The sequence below is a fragment of the Pseudophryne corroboree genome, chromosome 4 (genome assembly GCF_028390025.1).
Source record: "Pseudophryne corroboree isolate aPseCor3 chromosome 4, aPseCor3.hap2, whole genome shotgun sequence".
Classification (NCBI taxonomy): Eukaryota; Metazoa; Chordata; class Amphibia; order Anura; family Myobatrachidae; genus Pseudophryne; species Pseudophryne corroboree.
In genome coordinates, this window is record NC_086447.1 from 72,571,956 (window position 1) to 72,591,461 (window position 19,506).

The following is a 19,506-nucleotide window of genomic DNA, read 5'->3' on the forward strand; positions in this document are numbered from 1 at the left end:
TGATGAAATGCTTCCAATTTCTTCTACACGGACACTGCAAACAATTTTCGGAGCTTTCTTGTGTCTAATTTTGGACCCTTTGAAGAGATTCCTCATGTGGGAAGGAAGATAAAATAAGACTCCGGGAACCCAAATATCTGAGTTAACAATCTCACATTTGGTAGCAGAGGTCAGTCCCGAGGTGCTTTGTTGCTTTGAAGTAATATGTTACGGATATTGTCACGGATGTTTTAGAAAAGAGAATTAACAATGGGGAATATATATAAGTAAATAAGGAGATAGTTAATAGAATATCTGTCCGGGATATGCCATAAAATCACAATGGCTCTTTTAATAATACAAATAATAATAACAACAACACATTTTAGGCAATCTTTTTTAGTGATGGGACTGTGAGGCATTGCAAGTGTATCAGCCATCCACAAGTGAACAGAGGCGCCCATCCGAAGCCATCGCAACCTGCTCAGTAACTGCATGCACCATAGCAACCGCAACACAGCTGCGAGGAACATTAACTCCCCAGGTGCCTGCGCAGCTATGCAGAATTGCCGCGGGGACTGCAGCGCTGGCACCATGTTTTGGCATACGAGTTCGCAGTCGTGTGCTGAGACGCCTAGAAAACGGTCATGACACGCGTATTTCTCAGACACTCCCCAATACCTCCCCCAAATGGCCTCGTCCTGTCAATCACTCTGAATCCTCACCGCGTGCGCCATTGCAAAGGTACCTTGGCATGTGCGCCTTGCAGCCACGAGGCATGCCCAGTCTAACAATAACCGCTCAGTTGCGACACCATCAAAGTTGCGACCGCATCTGAATTATTGCTGTAAAATAATAGTTTGGACTTTTCTATTTTTATTTTATCCCAAATGTATTAATTTATGTGAATTAGATTTTGAAATGAACTCAGCAGCTCAGCAAAGACAGTAACCTGCAGTGATAGTGATGAAGCAGATGCTATAGCTGTTCAACACTGAGTGGGAGAGAAGCTGACACCAGTTCAGAGGAGTAACTAGACTTTTTGGTGCCCTGTGCAAGATAGAGAACTGGCGCTACCTCCCCCATTTTTCCAATAGGGACATAGGGGGTCATTCCGAGTTGATCGCTAGCTGCCGTTGTTCGCTGCGTAGTGATCAGTGAAAAAAATGGCTAATCTGCGCATGCGTATGCGCCGCAATGCGCATACACGTCGTAAGGGTATGAAGTCCTTTGTGGTTTAGCACTGGTTCTAGCGACGATTCCAATCGCACGCAAGGAGATTGACAGGTTGACAGGAAGTGGGAGTTTCTGGGTGGCAACTGACCGTTTTCTGGGAGTGTCTGGAAAAATGCGGACGTGGCCGGGCGTTTGCTGGGCGGGTATCTGACGTCATTACCGTGTCACTCGTCGCAACAATCAACGCACAGAATAAGTAACTACAGGGCTGGTCTTGTTTTGCACAAAATGTGTTTGCAGGCGCTCTGCTGCACAGGCGTTCGCACTCCTGCAAAGCGAAAATACACTCCCCCGTGGGCGGCGACTATGCGTTTGCATGTCTGCTAAAAAACTGCTAGCGAGCGATCAACTCGGAATGAGCCCCATAAGGCGGTGTGTGTATATATTATACACACACATTTACAGAACGATGCAAGAAAATGGATTTGAACACAAATCCTCTTTATACCACATTCGTGCACTTAACTTGAGAGCTCGCTGTTATTCAGTTGCAACGTCCTTTATTAAATAACGCATTTCAATATACTGCCATACCCAGTATTCAAACCTATAACCTCTTGCATTCCAGTCAAACACCCTACTCATTGGTCTCATTGATCCTGCATAGAAACTATGAGATTCCTACCAATATGAACCTACTTGTACTTTATAAAAATATAAACAGCATTGCAACTGAGCAGATCTATGTAGTGTGCAGCCACACATCCAATCCCTTGCAGCCACACACTACATAGATCGGCTCAGCCGCAATGCTGATCATTTTTTCACAGAGTACAAGGTAAGCTTCAAATAATTACAATTCTCAGCTTAGACTGGGAAGATAGCTCAAGGTCAATGAAAACAGTGTATGACTGCAATGCACAGGCAATGGGTTTGAATCCCAGGTATGCATCTTGAAATGTAATAAAGGACAGTGTGACTGAATAACAATGAGCTATCAAATTAAGTTCATCAATGTTGTATAGGAATTAACGATGGAAGGGATAGGGTGTGGTCAGGAGATGCTGGGCTTCAAAAGGGGGGGAGCTGCAAGTGAAAGTAATTAAAACAGATAATTGACAAGTGCCGCCAACAGCGCCCCCTACCCTGCAGCGCTATGTGCAGTCCCCCCTCCGCACACACATAGTTACGGCCCTGCCAATAGCTGCCTTATCAAGTCATGGTACATGGTCTATTTGCTGTTTGTGACATAGGATAATTGATTCATAGGGATGAATAAAAAAAGCGAAATGAAACCACAAGGTTGTTAGTGCGGACCCCTTTATGATATGCCCCTTTTAATTGTTCATTTGATGATGAGTCTGTGGGCTGGCACCTATCACAGGTTAGGGCAGGGGCGGCCAGACTTTTTGATTCGGTGATCTACTGTGAAAGCTAAAAAGCTTTTGTGATCTACCTAGGAGGAATAATAGCGTGCCAAAAAAGGGCGTGGCATAACAAAAAGTGGGCGTGGTATAACAAAGTGGGCGTGGTATAACTTTAAAAAAGGGACGTAGCCTTGCTGCGCAGAGTGTAATGACACTAATCACACGAAATAACACATTGGCCCCCACAGGTAAAAACCTCAAACACATGACTGCCTCACACGAAATAACACATTGGCCCCCACAGGTAAAAACCTCAAACACATGCCCCCACAGTGCCAGATACACATGCCCCCACAGTGCCATGTGCCCACAGTGCCAGATATTATTATTATTATTATTATTATTATCATTTATTTATATGGCGCCACAAGGGTTCCGCAGCGCCCAATTACAGAGTACATATGCACATAATCAAAACAGTGACTTACAGTTGAAATCAATTTTGGACAAGTACAGGGTAACTAAGCATAACTACACCAGTAAATGACAGAGATAAGTTCCAGGTGGCCCAAAAACTGTGATTTGGGCAGTTGAGAATTATTAAAGTAAGAAAAGGGTGAGCACATGAGGGAAGACGGCCCTACTCGTGAGAGCTTACATTCTAGGGGGAGGGGTAGACAGACAGGGGTGACACAGATGGGGTACATAGAGAGCATGGAACAGAGGGTTAGGATGAGATTTGGCTGGGTTTGGTAAAGAAATGGGTCTTGAGAGCCCGTTTGAAGTTTTGTAGAGAGGTGGAGAGTCTGAGGGGGAGAGGTAAAGAATTCCAAAGGAAGGGAGCAGCACGTGAAAAATCTTGGAGATAGGAGTGGGAGGAAGTAATCAGGAGACAGGAGAGGCGGCGTGCATTAGCAGAGCGAAGAGGACGGGTGGGAAAGTAAAGGGAGATAAGGTCAGAGATGTAAATGGGAGAGGATTGGGTGAGAGCTTTGTAAGTGAGAGTGAGAAGTTTGAATTGGATTCTGAAGGGGAAGGGAAGCCAGTGAAGGGCTAGTAGGAGAGGGGAGGTGGATGTAGTGCGTTTGGTGAGGAAGATGAGCCGAGCAGCAGCATTGAGGATAGACTGGAGTGGAGAGAGGTAATTGTCAGGGAGGCCAGTTAGGAGGAGATTACAGTAGTCCAGTCTGGAAATAATCAGTGAGTGAATAATGATCTTAGTGGCATCCTGGGTGAGAAAAGATCTGATCCTGGAAATGTTTTTGAGATGAAAATGACAGGTTTGTGAGAGGTGCTAAATGTGTGGTTTGAAGGAGAGGGAGGAGTCAAGGATTACACCAAGACAGCGTACTTGGGGGCTAGAGGAGATAGTCGTGCCATCAATGGATAATGAGATTGTGGGAGGTGAGGTTGTGCGGGAGGGTGGGAAGATGATCAGCTCAGTCTTAGACATGTTGAGTTTAAGAAAGCGCTGGGACATCCAGGAAGAGATAGCAGAAAGACAGTTAGAGGCACGAGTGAGGAGAGCCGTGGAGAGATCAGGGGAGGAGAGGTAGATTTGAGTGTCATCAGCATAGAGGTGATACTGGAAATTAAAAGAACTAATGAGTTCACCTAAAGAGGACGTATAGAGAGAGAAAAGGAGAGGCCCAAGAACAGAACCTTGGGGGACACCAACAGTTAGTGGAAGTGGGGGCGAGGTAGCATCATGAGAGGAGACAGAGAAGGAACGATCAGAGAGGTAGGAGGACAGCCAGGAGAGGGCAGTATCGCGTAGACCAAGAGAGTGAAGGATTTGCAGAAGAAGAGGGTGGTCCACAGTGTCAAAAGCAGCAGAGAGGTCAAGAAGAATAAGCAGAGAGTAGTAGCCCTTAGATTTGGCGGCATGGAGGTCATTGCAGACTTTTGTGAGGGCAGTTTCAGTGGAGTGGAGAGAGCGGAAACCAGACTGGTATGGGTCAAGCAGTGAGTGAGAGGAAAGAAAGGCAGTAAGGCGATTATAGACAATACGCTCAAGAAGTTTGGAGGCAAAGGGGAGGAGAGAGATGGGTCGATAGTTGGAGAGAGAGTTAGGATCAAGGGTAGGTTTTTTAAGAATAGGGAAGACAAGAGCATGCTTGAAGGCAGAGGGGACAGTGCCTGATGAGAGGGAGAGATTGAGAAGGTGGGCAAGATGGGAACAGGCAGAAGGAGAGAGGTAGCGAAGGATGTGGGAGGGGATAGGGTCGAGTGGGGAGGTTGTGGGGGGGGAGGAGTGTATGAGGGCCATGACTTCCTCACCAGATACTAGGGAGAAAGATGTCAGAGTTGGTAAGAGGGTAGGGGAGGGGTGGCAAAGGATGGGTGGTGGCTGGTTGCTGGACTGGTGGGATGTGATGTCCTGACGTATGGAGTCAATCTTGGATGTGAAGTAAGTGGCAAAGTCAAGAGCAGACAATGAGGAAGGGAGAGGAGGTGGTGGTGGGCAGAGGAGGGAGTTAACAGTGGCAAAGAGGCGCCGGGGGTTGGAAGAGTGGGTAGAGATGAGGATTTTGAAGTATGATTGTTTAGCAAGGGAAAGGGCAGCACTGAAGGATGAGAGCATGAATTTGAAATGGAGGAAGTCTGCTTGAGAGCGTGATTTCCTCCAGTGTCGCTCGGCAGTACGTGAGCATTTTTGTAGATATCTGGTGCATTTGGTGTGCCAGGGTTGAGGTGTTGATCTGCGAGGGTGAATAGTGGTTGGCGGAGCAACAGAGTCAAGGGCTGAAGTAAGAGATGCATTGTATAGAGATGTGGCTTGTTCAGGGCACGTGAGAGAGAGAAGAGGAGAGAGAAGCGAGTCAAACAGGGAGGATAGGGATGAGGTGTCAATAGCTTCAATATTACGCTTAGTGATGGTAGCCTTAGGAGGGAGAGATGGGGGAGCAGAGATAGATAAGTTGAATGAGAGCAAGTGGTGGTCAGAAAGGGGAAAAGGGGAATTGGAGAAATTAGAAATATCACAGCGGTGAGTGAAAACCAGATCCAGTGAGCTCCCGTTCACATGGGAGGGTGAGCTGGTCCACTGGGAGAGACCAAGTGAAGATGTGAGGTTAAGGAGTTTAGAGGCAGGTGGTTTTGTGGTTATCGATAGGGATGTTGAAATCACCTAGGATAATGGTGGGAATGTCAGAAGAGAGGAAGTGAGGTAGCCAGGAAGCAAAGTTGTCGAGGAATTTAGAGGAAATGCCAGGTGGACGGTAAATGACAGCAACTCGAAGATTAGTGGGTTGGTAGAGGCGAATTGCATGGACCTCAAATGTAGAGAATGTAAGAGATGGTTCTGGAGGTATAAGTTGGTATGTGTAGCTTGAGGGTAAAAGGATCCCAACACCATCCCCATGACGACCCCCAGTTCGGGGTGTGTGTGAGAATGTAAGGCCCCCAGCCGAGAGAGAAGCAGGAGAAGCGGTGTCATAGGGTGTAATCCAGGTTTCAGTAATGGCCAGGAGGTGCAGGGAGTTGGATATGAAGAGGTCGTGAGTGGGGGTCAATTTGTTGCAAACAGATCTGGCATTCCAGAGTGCACAGGATAGGGGGTATGAGTTTGCTGGAGAGATGTGAATGAGATTATCAGGATTGCTATGGCGTTGAGGTAAGCTTGATGGGGAAGGAAGGGATAAAGAGGGTGAATTGATGATGCTGGGGCCTTGGCTAGGAAGGGAGACTGCAGGAGTGAGGCAGGGAGGGAGTGCAGTATGATACTGGTGGAGGAGAGGTGAGGAGACAGGCAGAGGAGGGAGAGAGCAGGGTTGAGTGGTGGGGTATAAATGGTGTGAAGGGGCAGAAGTGAATTGCAGTGGGGAAACAGAAGAGGAGGGGAAGGGAGGCAGACAGAGGAGAGGAGACAGCATGAGATGTAGGAGACTGGGAGAGAGGGATAGAGGTGGTAACAGGGGACAGAAAAAAGGAATAGGAAGACAAGGATTAATGGGGGACATTGCCAGCATGGCCATAGTGTGGCTGGGGTAAATAGTGAAGTTTGTAGAAATAAAAATCAATTTTAAACTGTCGTTAGTATCTACAGGTTGACAGTAGCTCAAATATTTGCTGATGTTAGTTGGAAAATTACACAGTGTTGGCAAACCAAGTCAGTGTTACTGCCCCCACAGTGCCAGATACAGATATGCCCCCACAGTGCCATGTGCCCACAGTGCCAGATATGCCCCCACAGTGCCAGATACAGATATGACCCCACAGTGCCATGTGCCCACAGTGCCAGATATGCCCCCACAGTGCCAGATACAGATATGCCCCCACAGTGCCATGTGCCCACAGTGCCAGATATGCCCCCACAGTGCCAGATACACATTCCCCCACAGTGCCATGTGCCCACAGTGCCAGATATGCCCCCACAGTGCCAGATACAGATATGCCCCCACAGTGCCATGTGCCCACAGTGCCAGATATGCCCCCACAGTGCCAGATACAGATATGCCCCCACAGTGCCATGTGCCCACAGTGCCAGATATGCCCCCACAGTGCCAGATTACAGATATGCCCCCACAGTGCCAGATATGCCCCCACAGTGCCATGTGCCCGCAGAGCCAGATATGCCCCCAGTGCCACATATGACCCCACAGTGCCAGATATGCCCCCACAGTGCCAGATTACAGATATGTCCCCACAGCGCCAGATTACAGATATGCCCCCACAGTGCCATGTGCCCGCAGTGCCACATATGACCCCACAGTACCAGATATGCCCCCACAGTGCCACATATGACCCCACAGTGCTAGATTACAGATATGCCCCCACAGCGCCAGATTACAGATATGCCCCCACAGTGCCATGTGCCCGCAGAGCCAGATATGACCCCACAGTGCCACATATGACCCCACAGTGCCAGATATGCCCCCACAGTGCCAGATATGCCCCCACAGTGCCATGTGCCCAGTGCCAGATATGCCCTCAGTGCCATGTGCCCACAGTGCCAGATATGCCCCCACAGTGCCAGATATGCCCCACAGTGCCATGTGCCCGCAGAGCCAGATATGCCCCCAGTGCCACATATGCCCCCACAGTGCCAGATATGCCCCCACAGTGCCATGTGCCCAGTGCCAGATATGGCCTCACAGTGCCATGTGCCCACAGTGCCAGATATGCCCCCACAGTGCCATGTGCCCACAGTGCCAGATATGCCCCCATAGAAGAGCTCACCGTGCTGTGTGTGGAGAGCCCCAGCGCGCGCTTCTCCTGTCTGCCGCTCTGTCTCCTCAGTCTGATCTCCGGCGGTGACGGCAGCGTGTATGGCTCAAATCAGGTGCCGGTCCGCGAGCTCTCATTGGCTAACGAACCGGCACCTGATTTGAGCCATACACTCGGCCGTCACTGCCGCAGACCAGACTGAGGAAGCAGAGCGGCAGGCAGGAGAGGCGCGGCTTCGAGTGGCTGGGCGGCGGATCGCGATCGACTGGTCGCATGTCCGCGATCGACCAGTCGATCGCGATCGACTGTTTGGCCACCCCTGGGTTAGGGTGTGGATTGTGCAGGGTCATTTAGTGACCCCTGTCAATCATTCCTTCTCTTCCCCTGTCAATCTTCTTTCTATTCCTTCGCTGGAATAAAGGTATGTGTGTAATCAGAGCCGGTTCTAGACCTTGTGGTGCACAGGGCGAAAGTTTCCTTTGGCGTCCCCCCCCCCCCCCCCCCCCTGACAGGTTAAACAGGGCTGGTGCATGCCGTAGGCGAAAAAACGGGCGTGGCTTCATCAGGAAGGGCCATAGTCACAGTTATGCCCCCTGTAGAGTTGTGCCCCCTGTAGCTGTGCCCTCAGTAGTTGAGCCTCCAGTAGTTTTGCCCCCAGTACTGTGCCCCCATTAGTTTTGCCCCCAGTAGTTGTGCCCCTGTAGCTGTGCCCCCAGTAGTTGTGTCCCCTGTAGTCGTGCCCCCCTGTAGCTGTGCCCCCAGTAGCTGTGCCCCTAGTAATTTTGCCCCCAGTACTGTGCCCTCAGTAGTTGTGCCCACAGTAGCTGTGCCCCCTAGTAGCTGTGCCCCTTGTAGTTATGCCCCTAGTAGTGCCACTTACCAAAAAAAAAAAAAAACAACTCACCAGCCCCGCTCCTGCTGCCCTCCGTCTCCGGCCACCGGTCATGATGTCTCTCCCATAGCACCGCACAGACACTAGAGGTCAATTATGACCTCTAGCATCTATGGCCGCTCCCACAATACGGTGCGGTGCGCGATGACGTCAGCCGCACTGCACGGCACCAGTAGCGGCTCTTGCCATGGTGGCGGCGCCCTCAGGACAGCGGCGCCCCGGGCAAACAGTCTGCTTGCCCCGTGGCAAGAGCCACTACTGTGTGTAATGATCTCCTATATAATAGCCCTATTCTGTGACCTTGTGATTCATTTGCTAACGCTGGGCGGAGTTACAACACTGGGCGGAGTTAGTCAAATGAGTCACAGAGATCTGGCCAAATCTACAGGAGACTAGGAGCAGAAGCAGATAGCATGGGCATTGGGCATGGCACAGGCAGGGGTGCAGACCTCCCAGCTTTCTGCAGGAGCTTTATCCAGGCAGAAGGAGGGAAACACACTCGGCGAAAAGGGGGCGTGGCTTCACGGGAGGGCCCCGTTTTCGTCAGTGAGGGAGCATGCCCAGCGCTCTGTGAGCTGCTGGCATGCTCCCAGGGGCCGATTATGAGTCCGGGGGGGCCCAGGGCACTTGTGACAGGGGAGCCCTATCTCATGGCTGTGCCTGCTGTGGGTTAGGGGCGTGGCCTAATCGCGGCCCGCGTGGCCACGCCCCCTTATGCAAATTTCGATTTATATTTTTATTTTTTTGATGGGATTTTGGCCCCTCAGCTAGGGCTAAATCCAGAGGAGGTGGTCGCTCCCCCCTACACACCCGCACAGGGAGAAGAAAGCAGGGAGGCTGCTGCCTCCCTGCTACACCACAGACCTGCCAATATGCAGCAGCGTGTGCTGACTGTAGCACAAATGCTGCCGCTGTTGCTGGCAGGACGGGGGGGGGGGGAGCTTCTGAGCTGGAACAGAGCTACTCCAGCCGGGGGGCCCCCTAAAACTGTGGGGCCAACGGTACGTATCCCCTGCCCCCCCCCCATCTTAATCCGGCTCTGCTGCTGGAACCCCCCCAATAATCCGTACCCCCTGATGCCCCCTCTCCCTCTGTCTCCACTATTCAACGCAGCTCTGCTAAGCAGAACAGCGAGTACAGGAGCTTTCCAACTGCCCCCCCCCCCCCACCGCGGGACACTGCGACCCGCGGGTGGGACAGCGGGACAGACCCCCAAAAATGGGACTGTCCCGCGAAAATCGGGACATTTGGGAGGTATGGGGGTGTGTGAGGGGTATGTCATACAGACAGACGGGCACCGGCTCACTGTGTGCTTGACCCCCCACATCGGCATACTCAGCAGGGTCTCTCTGGTGCAGAGGAGCGTCACTTTCTGGCACACTCCACGCTTCTTAGCTGCAGTTTTGTGGGTCACCAGCCGCTGTGCAGGTTCCGTACTGCCTCTGTTATCTCCAGCCCCAGCAACCCCACCGCTAGCTGCAGCACTGCCACCCGCAATGAGGTGCACCCAGCTCCTTCACACACTTTAGCTGGCGGGTAGCGCTACAGAAATCCGAGCTGCTTGCAGGCTCTGACCCACTCCTCCCTCCAGCCGCAGCGCCTCCTGGGAGCTAACCAGTCACTCCCAGTCTCCCCTTACCACAGTGCCCGGAAGCCGTGAGGTCCGCGCCACGTGCATGCTATGACCCCCTCCTCCCTCCAGCCGCAGCATCTCCTGGGGGCTAACCAGTCATTTCCAGTCTCACCTTACCACAGTGCCCGGCAGCTGCGCGAGGTCTGCGGTGTGTGACTGAGGAGGGGGGGAGGGATGCGGACGGGCAGAGGAAGCAGGAATCCAGCCTGAGAGAGTCAGCCATGCCAAGTCTCCAGCAGCAGCAGATCCCAACAGGTTGGAGTGGAACAGCAGCAGCCAGCAGCAGTGACTCCGGTAAGACACATCTGTCTGTCACCACTGTTTTGTCCCCAATACCAATCTCTCCCGTGCCCTGTGTTCTGTCATGTCCCTGTCACCCCTGGCCTTGCCCTGCCACCCTTATCCTGGCCCTTTCACCCTTATCCTGGCCCTGTCACCCTTATCCTGTCCCTATCATTTTTGTCCTGGCCCCGTCACCCCTGTCCTGGCCCCGTCACCCCTGTCCTGGCCCCGTCACCCCTGTCCTGGCACCGTCACCCCTGTTCTGACCCTGTCACCCCTGTCCTGGCCCCGTCAACCCTGTACTGACCCTGTCACCCCTGTCCTGGCCCTGTTACTGCATACCCTCCAACTACCTTTTATGGCATATACAGTACCCGCAGCGCCTCCAGACCTCTCCCCAATGCACCACACCTCCGCACCTTCCCCTCCACCACATGCTGTGCCTCCAGACCCCCTACACCACCCGTGGCTCCCACTCCTCCACCCCTTCACCACCCACAGCACCTCCAGGCCCCTTCCACCATTCACCCCCCTTATATGTCTCCCCCCACACCTGCCCCCCTCCACCCGCAGCATCTGCAGACACCCTCCTCCATCAGCGGTCCCCCCCTCACCCACCCCTCCCCCACCAATGGCACCCCTGCACCTGCCCCTCCACCACCTGCAGCACCTCCGGACCTCCTTTCCCATCCGCCGCAACACCCGTACCTGCCCCTACCCTACCCATGGTGCCTGCGGTCCCCTACCCCACCCCCGGCACTCCCGTCCTTTCCAATCCCACAGCACCTCCGGAACCCTTCATCCATCCACAACATCCCCACACCTGCCCCTCTCCCACCCGTGGCACCCCTGCCCCTCCCCCACCTTCAGTGCCTCTGGAACCCTCCCCCATCTGCATCCCCCACTCCTCTGCCCCTCCCCCACGCGCAGCACCTCCCGAACCTTCCCCATCCGGGCCCCACCCCCACTTCTGCCTCCCCTCCACCCGCAGCATCTACAGACACCATCCGCAGTCCCCCCCGCACCCGCTACATTCTGTACATCGTGCCCTGCAGGTGCTGTTCACGCCGTCGCAAGGGGCTGCGCCTCCTTCACCATCGCACGCCCTTTCATTGTGCAATATTTAACCACTAACAAAGGAATGCAGGTAATACTCCATATAATACAAATATTAAACCCCAGAAAGGCATGCAAGGGTTAAGGGGGCGTAGCCCCTTGCGACGGTGTGAAGAGCGCCCGTAGGGCGCGATGAAGCACCTAGTCTAACAAATTTAAATAGTTTCTACTGGTGTAATAGACTGATTTTTCACCATTTTAGTATACTTCATCATTTATTTTAAATACAAATACAGTCTTCAGATTTAAGTAGCCTGATAACTTCAGTGGAGCAGCCCTGCCGGAGCGGGATCTTACAATCCCTCTCCAGTGGGCTGCTGGTGATCTTTCTGTGCACTGTAGCTGGATAGCCGCATGTATACACATGGATCTAAATCCTTCCAGTATAGTGATGGTTGTGCCCCATTTCCCAGGGATTTGGATTGGTAAATTCTTTCGAGATAAAAAAAAAATGTTGTCCATTTTCCAGTGTTTGGGAGCAAATAGTCGATTGTCACCTGCTCTCATCCGTTACCGGATTTTCATTCCAACCAGCCAGATCTGTCAGATAATTGTATAGTGTATGCCCAGCTTAAGTTATATTTGTAACGATGATGCCAGAATTCACTAAACTAACTTTATGGGGCAGCGAGGTTCAATCAGAGCCTCTCACCCCAGATCAATATTGTTGTATGACTGGTACATATAGCGCAACAAGGACTTTTTACCTTTTGCAATCTGGTTGGTGCTGGACCAATATACAATATACCTAAGTCAGATGTGGTTGGAGTAGCGCCCTGTGCCGCAAAGTACTGATTATCGGTACTTTGTGCACGCACGTGGTCAGTGGCTAGAGGGAGAATAGATCCTGTGGCGATCGCAGCGAGCCTGAAAGGGGCTTTCTAGCACTCGCCCCGCTGCTGGGATCCCGGCCGCTAGTAAAAGGTATGTATTCCCAGGAAAGAAGTAGGTAAGGAGAACGGAAGGGAGGAGGGTCCTGCTTGTGAAGCTTAGTCTAAAGGATATCCCCACAGCAATCCGCATGCAGCACAATCTTTACCGTATAATAAAAAAGAAAATATTATTTTTTTCTTTTTCTTTTTTATTGTCGTGCTCTTCCATTGAGGCCAGTTTATCTCTTTTGGGGCACAGTTGCCCCTTTTACAATCTACCCTACAGTTCTAACGTAATATTTGCCAATGGACAACTCTTAAAGCGGCCCTGAGCTCTACCCTCCATATTTATTGCGCTAGCGGAGCGCTCATATTGAGAATACAAGCGTTTCGGCATAATCCCCTGTAAGTACACCAGCATAATACCAGCAGTGCTCTCCCTGATTGTTTCCCAAAGCTCACTTTGTATTGCAGGTCCACAACGCACTATTAAACAGATGTATTGCTCTGCCTTTGGAACCTCTTCAATATCATAAACTGATCGTCTACATAGGCTCGGCGCTGGAGAAATTACAGCCTCGGAAGCGTTTTCTATTGCTTTTGTCATTTTCGCCTTTGATTCCCTGGCAATATTTTATGTTAGAAAGCTGCGGCACCCACAACCTGGCTAGTAAGAAAGCTGGAAAATAAATCTCGACGGAGATTAAAGAGACACATACAGTACCTAGTTTCATTCTTTGAGGCCTATAATTGCTTAGGAAAGAAAATGAGATTTCCCCTCTGGCTACGAGAAAATGGCATATTCAAGCTTAGATATAGGCAGACACGTTTTCTGTCAGCCTTCCAGTCGTATTTGTAACTCTGGCGTCCTGTCAGTCCTGAAGAATAGAGGCGCACAGAGGAGAAGATTACAAATATGCTGTTTGAAGTTCTCGTGGAAACGGACAAGGGAAGCATTGATTTCTATCTCTCTGCAAAGGATTCAGGGAAAATGCAATCTGAAACGAAGATTTTATATATAGGCTGCGTGTATATTCCACCGTTCTCAGTGCTAAAAATCGCGTTAGATTTCAGCATAATCTGTACTTTTACATCCCCAATTAATAAGTAGAATATATGCAATGTTATCAACATTATTCCAGAGTAAAAGTCTTTAGATATAGAAGTATAATATACATAAGGACCTAATTCAAGGTTGATTGCAAAACAACATTTTCCTCTAATGGGCAAAACCAAGCTGCAGTGCAGGTGGGGCAGATGTAACATGTGCAGAGAGAGTTAGATTTGGGCGGGGTGTGTTAAAATTGAAATCTAAATTGCAATGTAAAAATAAAGCAGCCAGTATTTACCCTGCACAGAAACAATATAACCCACCCGAATCTAACTCTCTCTGCACATGTTACATTTTCCCCACCTGCAGTGCACATGGTTTTGCCCATTAGAGGAAAATGTTGTTTAGCAATCAACATTGAATTAGGCCCCATATACAATGTATTACAGTTGCGGAACTACTGAGTGGTGGACAAAGGCGCAGGATGAGACTGAGACACTGCGACGTGGTGACGTCACTACGGAATGCAACAACCAGAAGAGGCGGGGAGCTGGGCTGACAGTTGGGCACGCCACTCCTGCTGGGCGTAACATAGTTACTACTCTGGCTCCCAAGAAAGGAATACTCTCGACACAGGCAGATGGGCAGTGGCGAACCGGCCGAGGGCACCCGAGTTTCACTGATGATGTACCTAAAAAAGTTCTATTAACAACTATATGGGGCTGATGTACAGTTGAATGCAAGTTGCCTGTAATTGCTCTTGCACTGTGTACGTAGAACTAGACTTTATTAAGGCTCTTGAAACTGTCCCACATCGCAGACTGCTAAATAAACTCAAAAGTTTTGGATTAGATACTAAGATGGTTGAATGGATTAGATCTTGGTTGCAGGATTGAAAACAGAGAGTTGTAGTAAATGGAGTGCATTCACAGGAGGGCAATGTTACCAATGCAGTACCCCAGGGATCTGTACTTGGACCAGTGCTTTTTCATATCTTTATTGGTGACATTGCAAATGGCATTAAAGGGAAAGCATGCCTTTTTGCAGATGACACAAAGGTATGCAACAGGGTAGCCACATCAGGAGGGGTAAAACAAATGATTGAGGATCTAGGTAGACTAGAGGAATGGTCAAGAGTGTGGCAATTACAGTTTAATGCCAAAAAATGCACAAACATGCACTTGGGTCTCAAAAACACAAAGGCTAAATATAGTATTAATGGCACTATACTGGAAACTACTCAGAAGGCAATGGATTTAGGAGTCACTATTTCAGGTGACTTAAAGGCAGGTAAGCAATGTAACAAAGCAATGAGGAAGGCTAGTCAGATGATTGGCTGCATTGGGAGAGGAATCAGCAGCAGAAAGAAAGAAGTAATAATGCCACTGTATAGGTCATTGGTACGGCCTCATCTAGAATACTGTGTTCAATTCTGGAAGCCATAACTTCAAAAGGATATTAATACATTAGAGACTGTACAAAGAAGGGCTACGAAAATGGTGCATGGCCTACATCACATAAAAACCCCAGAAAGACTTAGAAATCTCAATATGTATAGTTTGGAGCCGAGAATGGAAAGGGGAGACATGATAGAAACTTTCAAATATATCAAGGGTTTTAACAAAGTCCAGGAGGAAAACATTCTTTAAATGAAGTGAAGAAATAGGACACGAGGACATGCACTGAGACTGGAGGGGGGGAGGTTCAGGAGAAATATGAGGAAAAATGACTTCACAGAAAGGATAGTGGACAAGTGGAATAGCCTCCCATCAGAGGTGGTAGAGGCTAAGACAGTAGAGCAATTTAAACATGCATGGGATAGACATAAGGATATCCTTACAAAGAAATAAGGATCAAATTAAGTTTGAGGTGAAAATATGGTAAATCTGCTGTCAAATTCTATGGGGGAAATTTACTAAGCTCCCGATTTTGACCGAGATGCCGTTTTTTCATCAAAGTGTCATCTCGGTAATTTACTAAACACTAATCACGGCAGAGATGAGGGCATTCGTAATTTTTTGCAAGTCCAAGTAAAAAATTACGAATGAATACACCATCGGTCAAAACGCGGCTGTTTAAGTATGAATCTCGGTCATTTACTAAGAAGTGCAAAGCAAAAAACAAACAAACACTGCCGTGAAAAATTACAACTCGTAAAAAAGTGCTAAAAAAAACCAGACCTTTTTTTTTTATTCGTGATTGGATAGGCATGCACGGATCCATGAGATCCGTGCATGTATATCAGTGGGAAGGGGTGGGAAAGTGCTTATTTTTTCAAAAAAAATTGCGTGGGGTCCCCCCTCCTAAGCATAACCAGCCTCGGGCTCTTTGAGCCGATCCTGGTTGCAGAAATATGGGAAAAAAAATGACAGGGGTTCCCCCATATTTAAGCAACCAGCATCGGGCTCTGCGCCTGGTCCTGGTCCCAAAAATACGGGGGACAAAAAGAGTAGGGGTCCCCCGTATTTTTAAAACCAGCACCGGGCTCCACTAGCTGGACAGATAATGCCACAGCCGGGGGTCACTTTTATATAGTGCCCTGCGGCCGTGGCATCAAAAATCCAACTAGTCACTCCTGGCCGGGGTACCCTGGGGGAGTGGGGACCCCTTCAATCAAGGGGTCCCCCCCCCCCAGCCACCCAAGGGCCAGGGGTGAAGCCCGAGGCTGTCCCCCCCCATCCAATGGGCTGCGGATGGGGAGGCTGATAGCCTTTGTTGCAAAAGAAAAGATATTGTTTTTAGTAGCAGTACTACAAGGCCCAGCAAGCCTCCCCCGCATGCTGGTACTTGGAGAACCACAAGTACCAGCATGCGACGGAAAAACGGGCCCGCTGGTACCTGTAGTACTACTACTAAAAAAATACCCAAAAAAAGACAAGACACACACACCGTGAAAGTATAATTTTATTACATACATACACACATACATACATACTTACCTTAAGTTCCCACGCAGGTCGGTCCTCTTCTCCAGTAGAATCCAAGGGGTACCTGTTGAAGAAATTATACTCACGAGATCCAGGGGTCCAGGCTCCTCGGGAAATCCAGGGGTAATCCACGTACTTGAAAAAAATAACAAAACGGTGTCCCGACCACGAACTGAAAGGGGACCCATGTTTGCACATGGGTCACCTTTCCACGAATGCCAGAAACCCACTTTGACTTCTGTCTAAGTGGGTTTCTTCAGCCAATCAGGGAGCGCCACGTTGTAGCACTCTCCTGATCAGCTGTGTGCTCCTGTCCTCACTGACAGGCAGCACACGGCAGTGTTACAATGTAGCGCCTATGCGCTACATTGTAACCAATGATGGGAACTTTCTGCCCTGCGGTTGACCTAAAGTGACGTCACCGCTGAGCAAGAAAGTTCCCAGCATTGGTTACAATGGAGCGCATAGGCGCTACATTGTAACACTGCCGTGTGCTGCCTGTCAGTTAGGACAGGAGCACACAGCCGATCAGGAGAGTGCTACAACGTGGCACTCCCTGATTGGCTGAAGAAACCCACTTAGACATCAGTCAGAGTGGGTTTCTGGCAGTCGGAAAAAGGGGATCCATGTGCAAACATGGGTCCCCTTTTAGTGCGTGGCTCGAGTGTCCGTTTTGTTATTTTTTTCAAGTACGTGGATTACCCCTGGATTTCCCGAGGAGCCTGGACCCCTGGATCTCGTGAGTATAATTTCTTCAACAGGTACCCCTTGGATTCTACTGGAGAAGAGGACCGACCTGCGTGGGAACTTAAGGTAAGTATGTATGTATGTGTGTATGTATGTAATAAAATTATACTTTCACGGTGTGTGTGTCTTGTCTTTTTTTGGGTATTTTTTTAGTAGTAGTACTACAGGTACCAGCGGGCCAGTTTTTCCGCCGCATGCTGGTACTTGTGGTTCTCCAAGTACCAGCATGCGGGGGAGGCTTGCTGGGACTTGTAGTACTGCTACTAAAAACAATATCTTTTCTTTTACAACAAAGGCTATCAGCCCCCCCAACCGCAGCCCATTGGATGGGGGGGGACAGCCTCGGGCTTCACCCCTGGCCCTTGGGTGGCTGGGGGGGGGACCCCTTGATTGAAGGGGTCCCCACTCCCCCAGGGTACCCCGGCCAGGGGTGACTAGTTGGATTTTTGATGCCACGGCCGCAGGGCACTATATAAAAGTGACCCCCGGCTGTGGCATTATCTGTCCAGCTAGTGGAGCCCGGTGCTGGTTTTAAAAATACGGGGGACCCCTACTCTTTTTGTCCCCCGTATTTTTGGGACCAGGACCAGGCGCAGAGCCCGATGCTGGTTGCTTAAATATGGGGGAACCCCTGTCATTTTTCCCCCCATATTTTTGCAACCAGGATCGGCTCAAAGAGCCCGAGGCTGGTTATGCTTAGGAGGGGGGACCCCACGCATTTTTTTTTATTATTTTACAGTGTTTAATTAAAAAAAAAAAAAAATAGAACCCCAGCACGGATCACACAGATCCGGCCGAGATTAATTGTAAAAAAGTCGGCAGTGTTTTGCTAATCACTGCCGTAAAAAACACAAAAAAAACTCGAATGACATCGACATCGGAAGAAAAGAAAAACCCGAATACGACAGCTTAGTAAATCCATCGTAACAAATTCAAAAAGTTGCAGTTTTACACTTTCGATGTCATTCGTGATTGAACTTTGACCTGAAACGGGAAAACACGAATCTTAGTAAATTTACCCCTATGTTTCTATGTTTAAATGTGTATATTTACTCATACATGTACTGTAGGGGACCTACAAATCTCTAGGTCTGGACCGCCCCCATCTGTACACTTGGTCTCATAGCCATGGCCGTAGACAGCGTGGCCGGGCCCAGGTAATTAAATTTTACTCCATGTTAAATTCCAGAGTTTATTATAATTATTCTGATTAGCAGTGTTTAGCACTTAGAGTGTGCATCTGCATTTTCTCTTTTTCTCTGTGTAGCCAACATCATTATTAGTGAGCTCTTGTATCACCCCTATCCATGGTGCAAAAGATTCCCCCCTTTTCCACTGTAAGTGAGATGCTGTTTATGCTTGGCTCCACTTGAGTGTTTTAATAAGCATACCAAAAGAACCATAATATGTGCATAATATGTATAAACGGTAAGCATGGTTTACATATGTGGACTTGGGGAGGAGGAGGGGCACTGGGATGAGATAGGACACCTGTTCTCAATAAAACCAGATCTAAGGCCACCCACCACACTTTTCTCACGACAAGGGCAGCTACCAGGAATGGAGCCAGCTGGCCTTCTAGTCTATAACCTTGACCAGAACCTTGTTCAAATAAATCAGACAATGCCAAATAATTGGCTTCCACAATCTTATATAAATATCCCTTCATACAGAAGATGGGAGGAGGAGAGAGTTGTATCAATCCTGGAGGAAAAGCAACCAGCAAATCAGCTTCTAGCTAGCATTTGTAAAGTACATTCTAATTCTATAAAATGATAGGCAGAAGTTGATTGGTTGATATTAGCAGCCTCTTTACTTGTCTGCTTGCCTGTGGGTACAATATGGGCATCTGAGTGCACACAGATCTGGGTAACAGACGCAAACCCTTCCTACAGATGGGCAGATCCATGAGGTGTCTATAGCAAATGTTCGGATCTGTGGAAAAGTAGGACCATGAACTCATACACAAATAAAGCATCGTTACTGCAACAGTCTGTTCGTTTTTGAAAGACGTTACAAAAACGTTACAAAAATTCCTGTCGATAGACAGACAATAGCCAAATAATACTATTTCCCCATTCACTTACCCATGTTAAAGCAGGGCAACACTGTTGGAGGTCCAGACTTTGGGAAGACAGTGACTGGTGGACTGAGGTCCAACATAGTTCCGTCCAGATCTTTAAATAGTGCCGTCCGCATCCCAGAACATTCTATGGATGATGGACATCCTGGAGCTCTGCCGTGAAAACATGAGAGTGTCAGTACAACAAAGGATTCCATAGGTTCTAGCAGATT

General features: G+C 49.3%; 1 protein-coding gene across 1 annotated transcript in view; it reads right to left on the reverse strand.

Moving 5' to 3' along the window:
* PKHD1 (PKHD1 ciliary IPT domain containing fibrocystin/polyductin) overlaps positions 1-19,506 on the reverse strand; it is a 985,750-nt gene that overhangs the window by 216,808 nt on the left and 749,436 nt on the right. Inside the window, exon 60 of the mRNA XM_063919219.1 lies at positions 19,299-19,447. Coding sequence (XP_063775289.1) covers positions 19,299-19,447 — 149 coding nt within the window. The remainder of the gene's footprint in view (positions 1-19,298; positions 19,448-19,506) is intronic.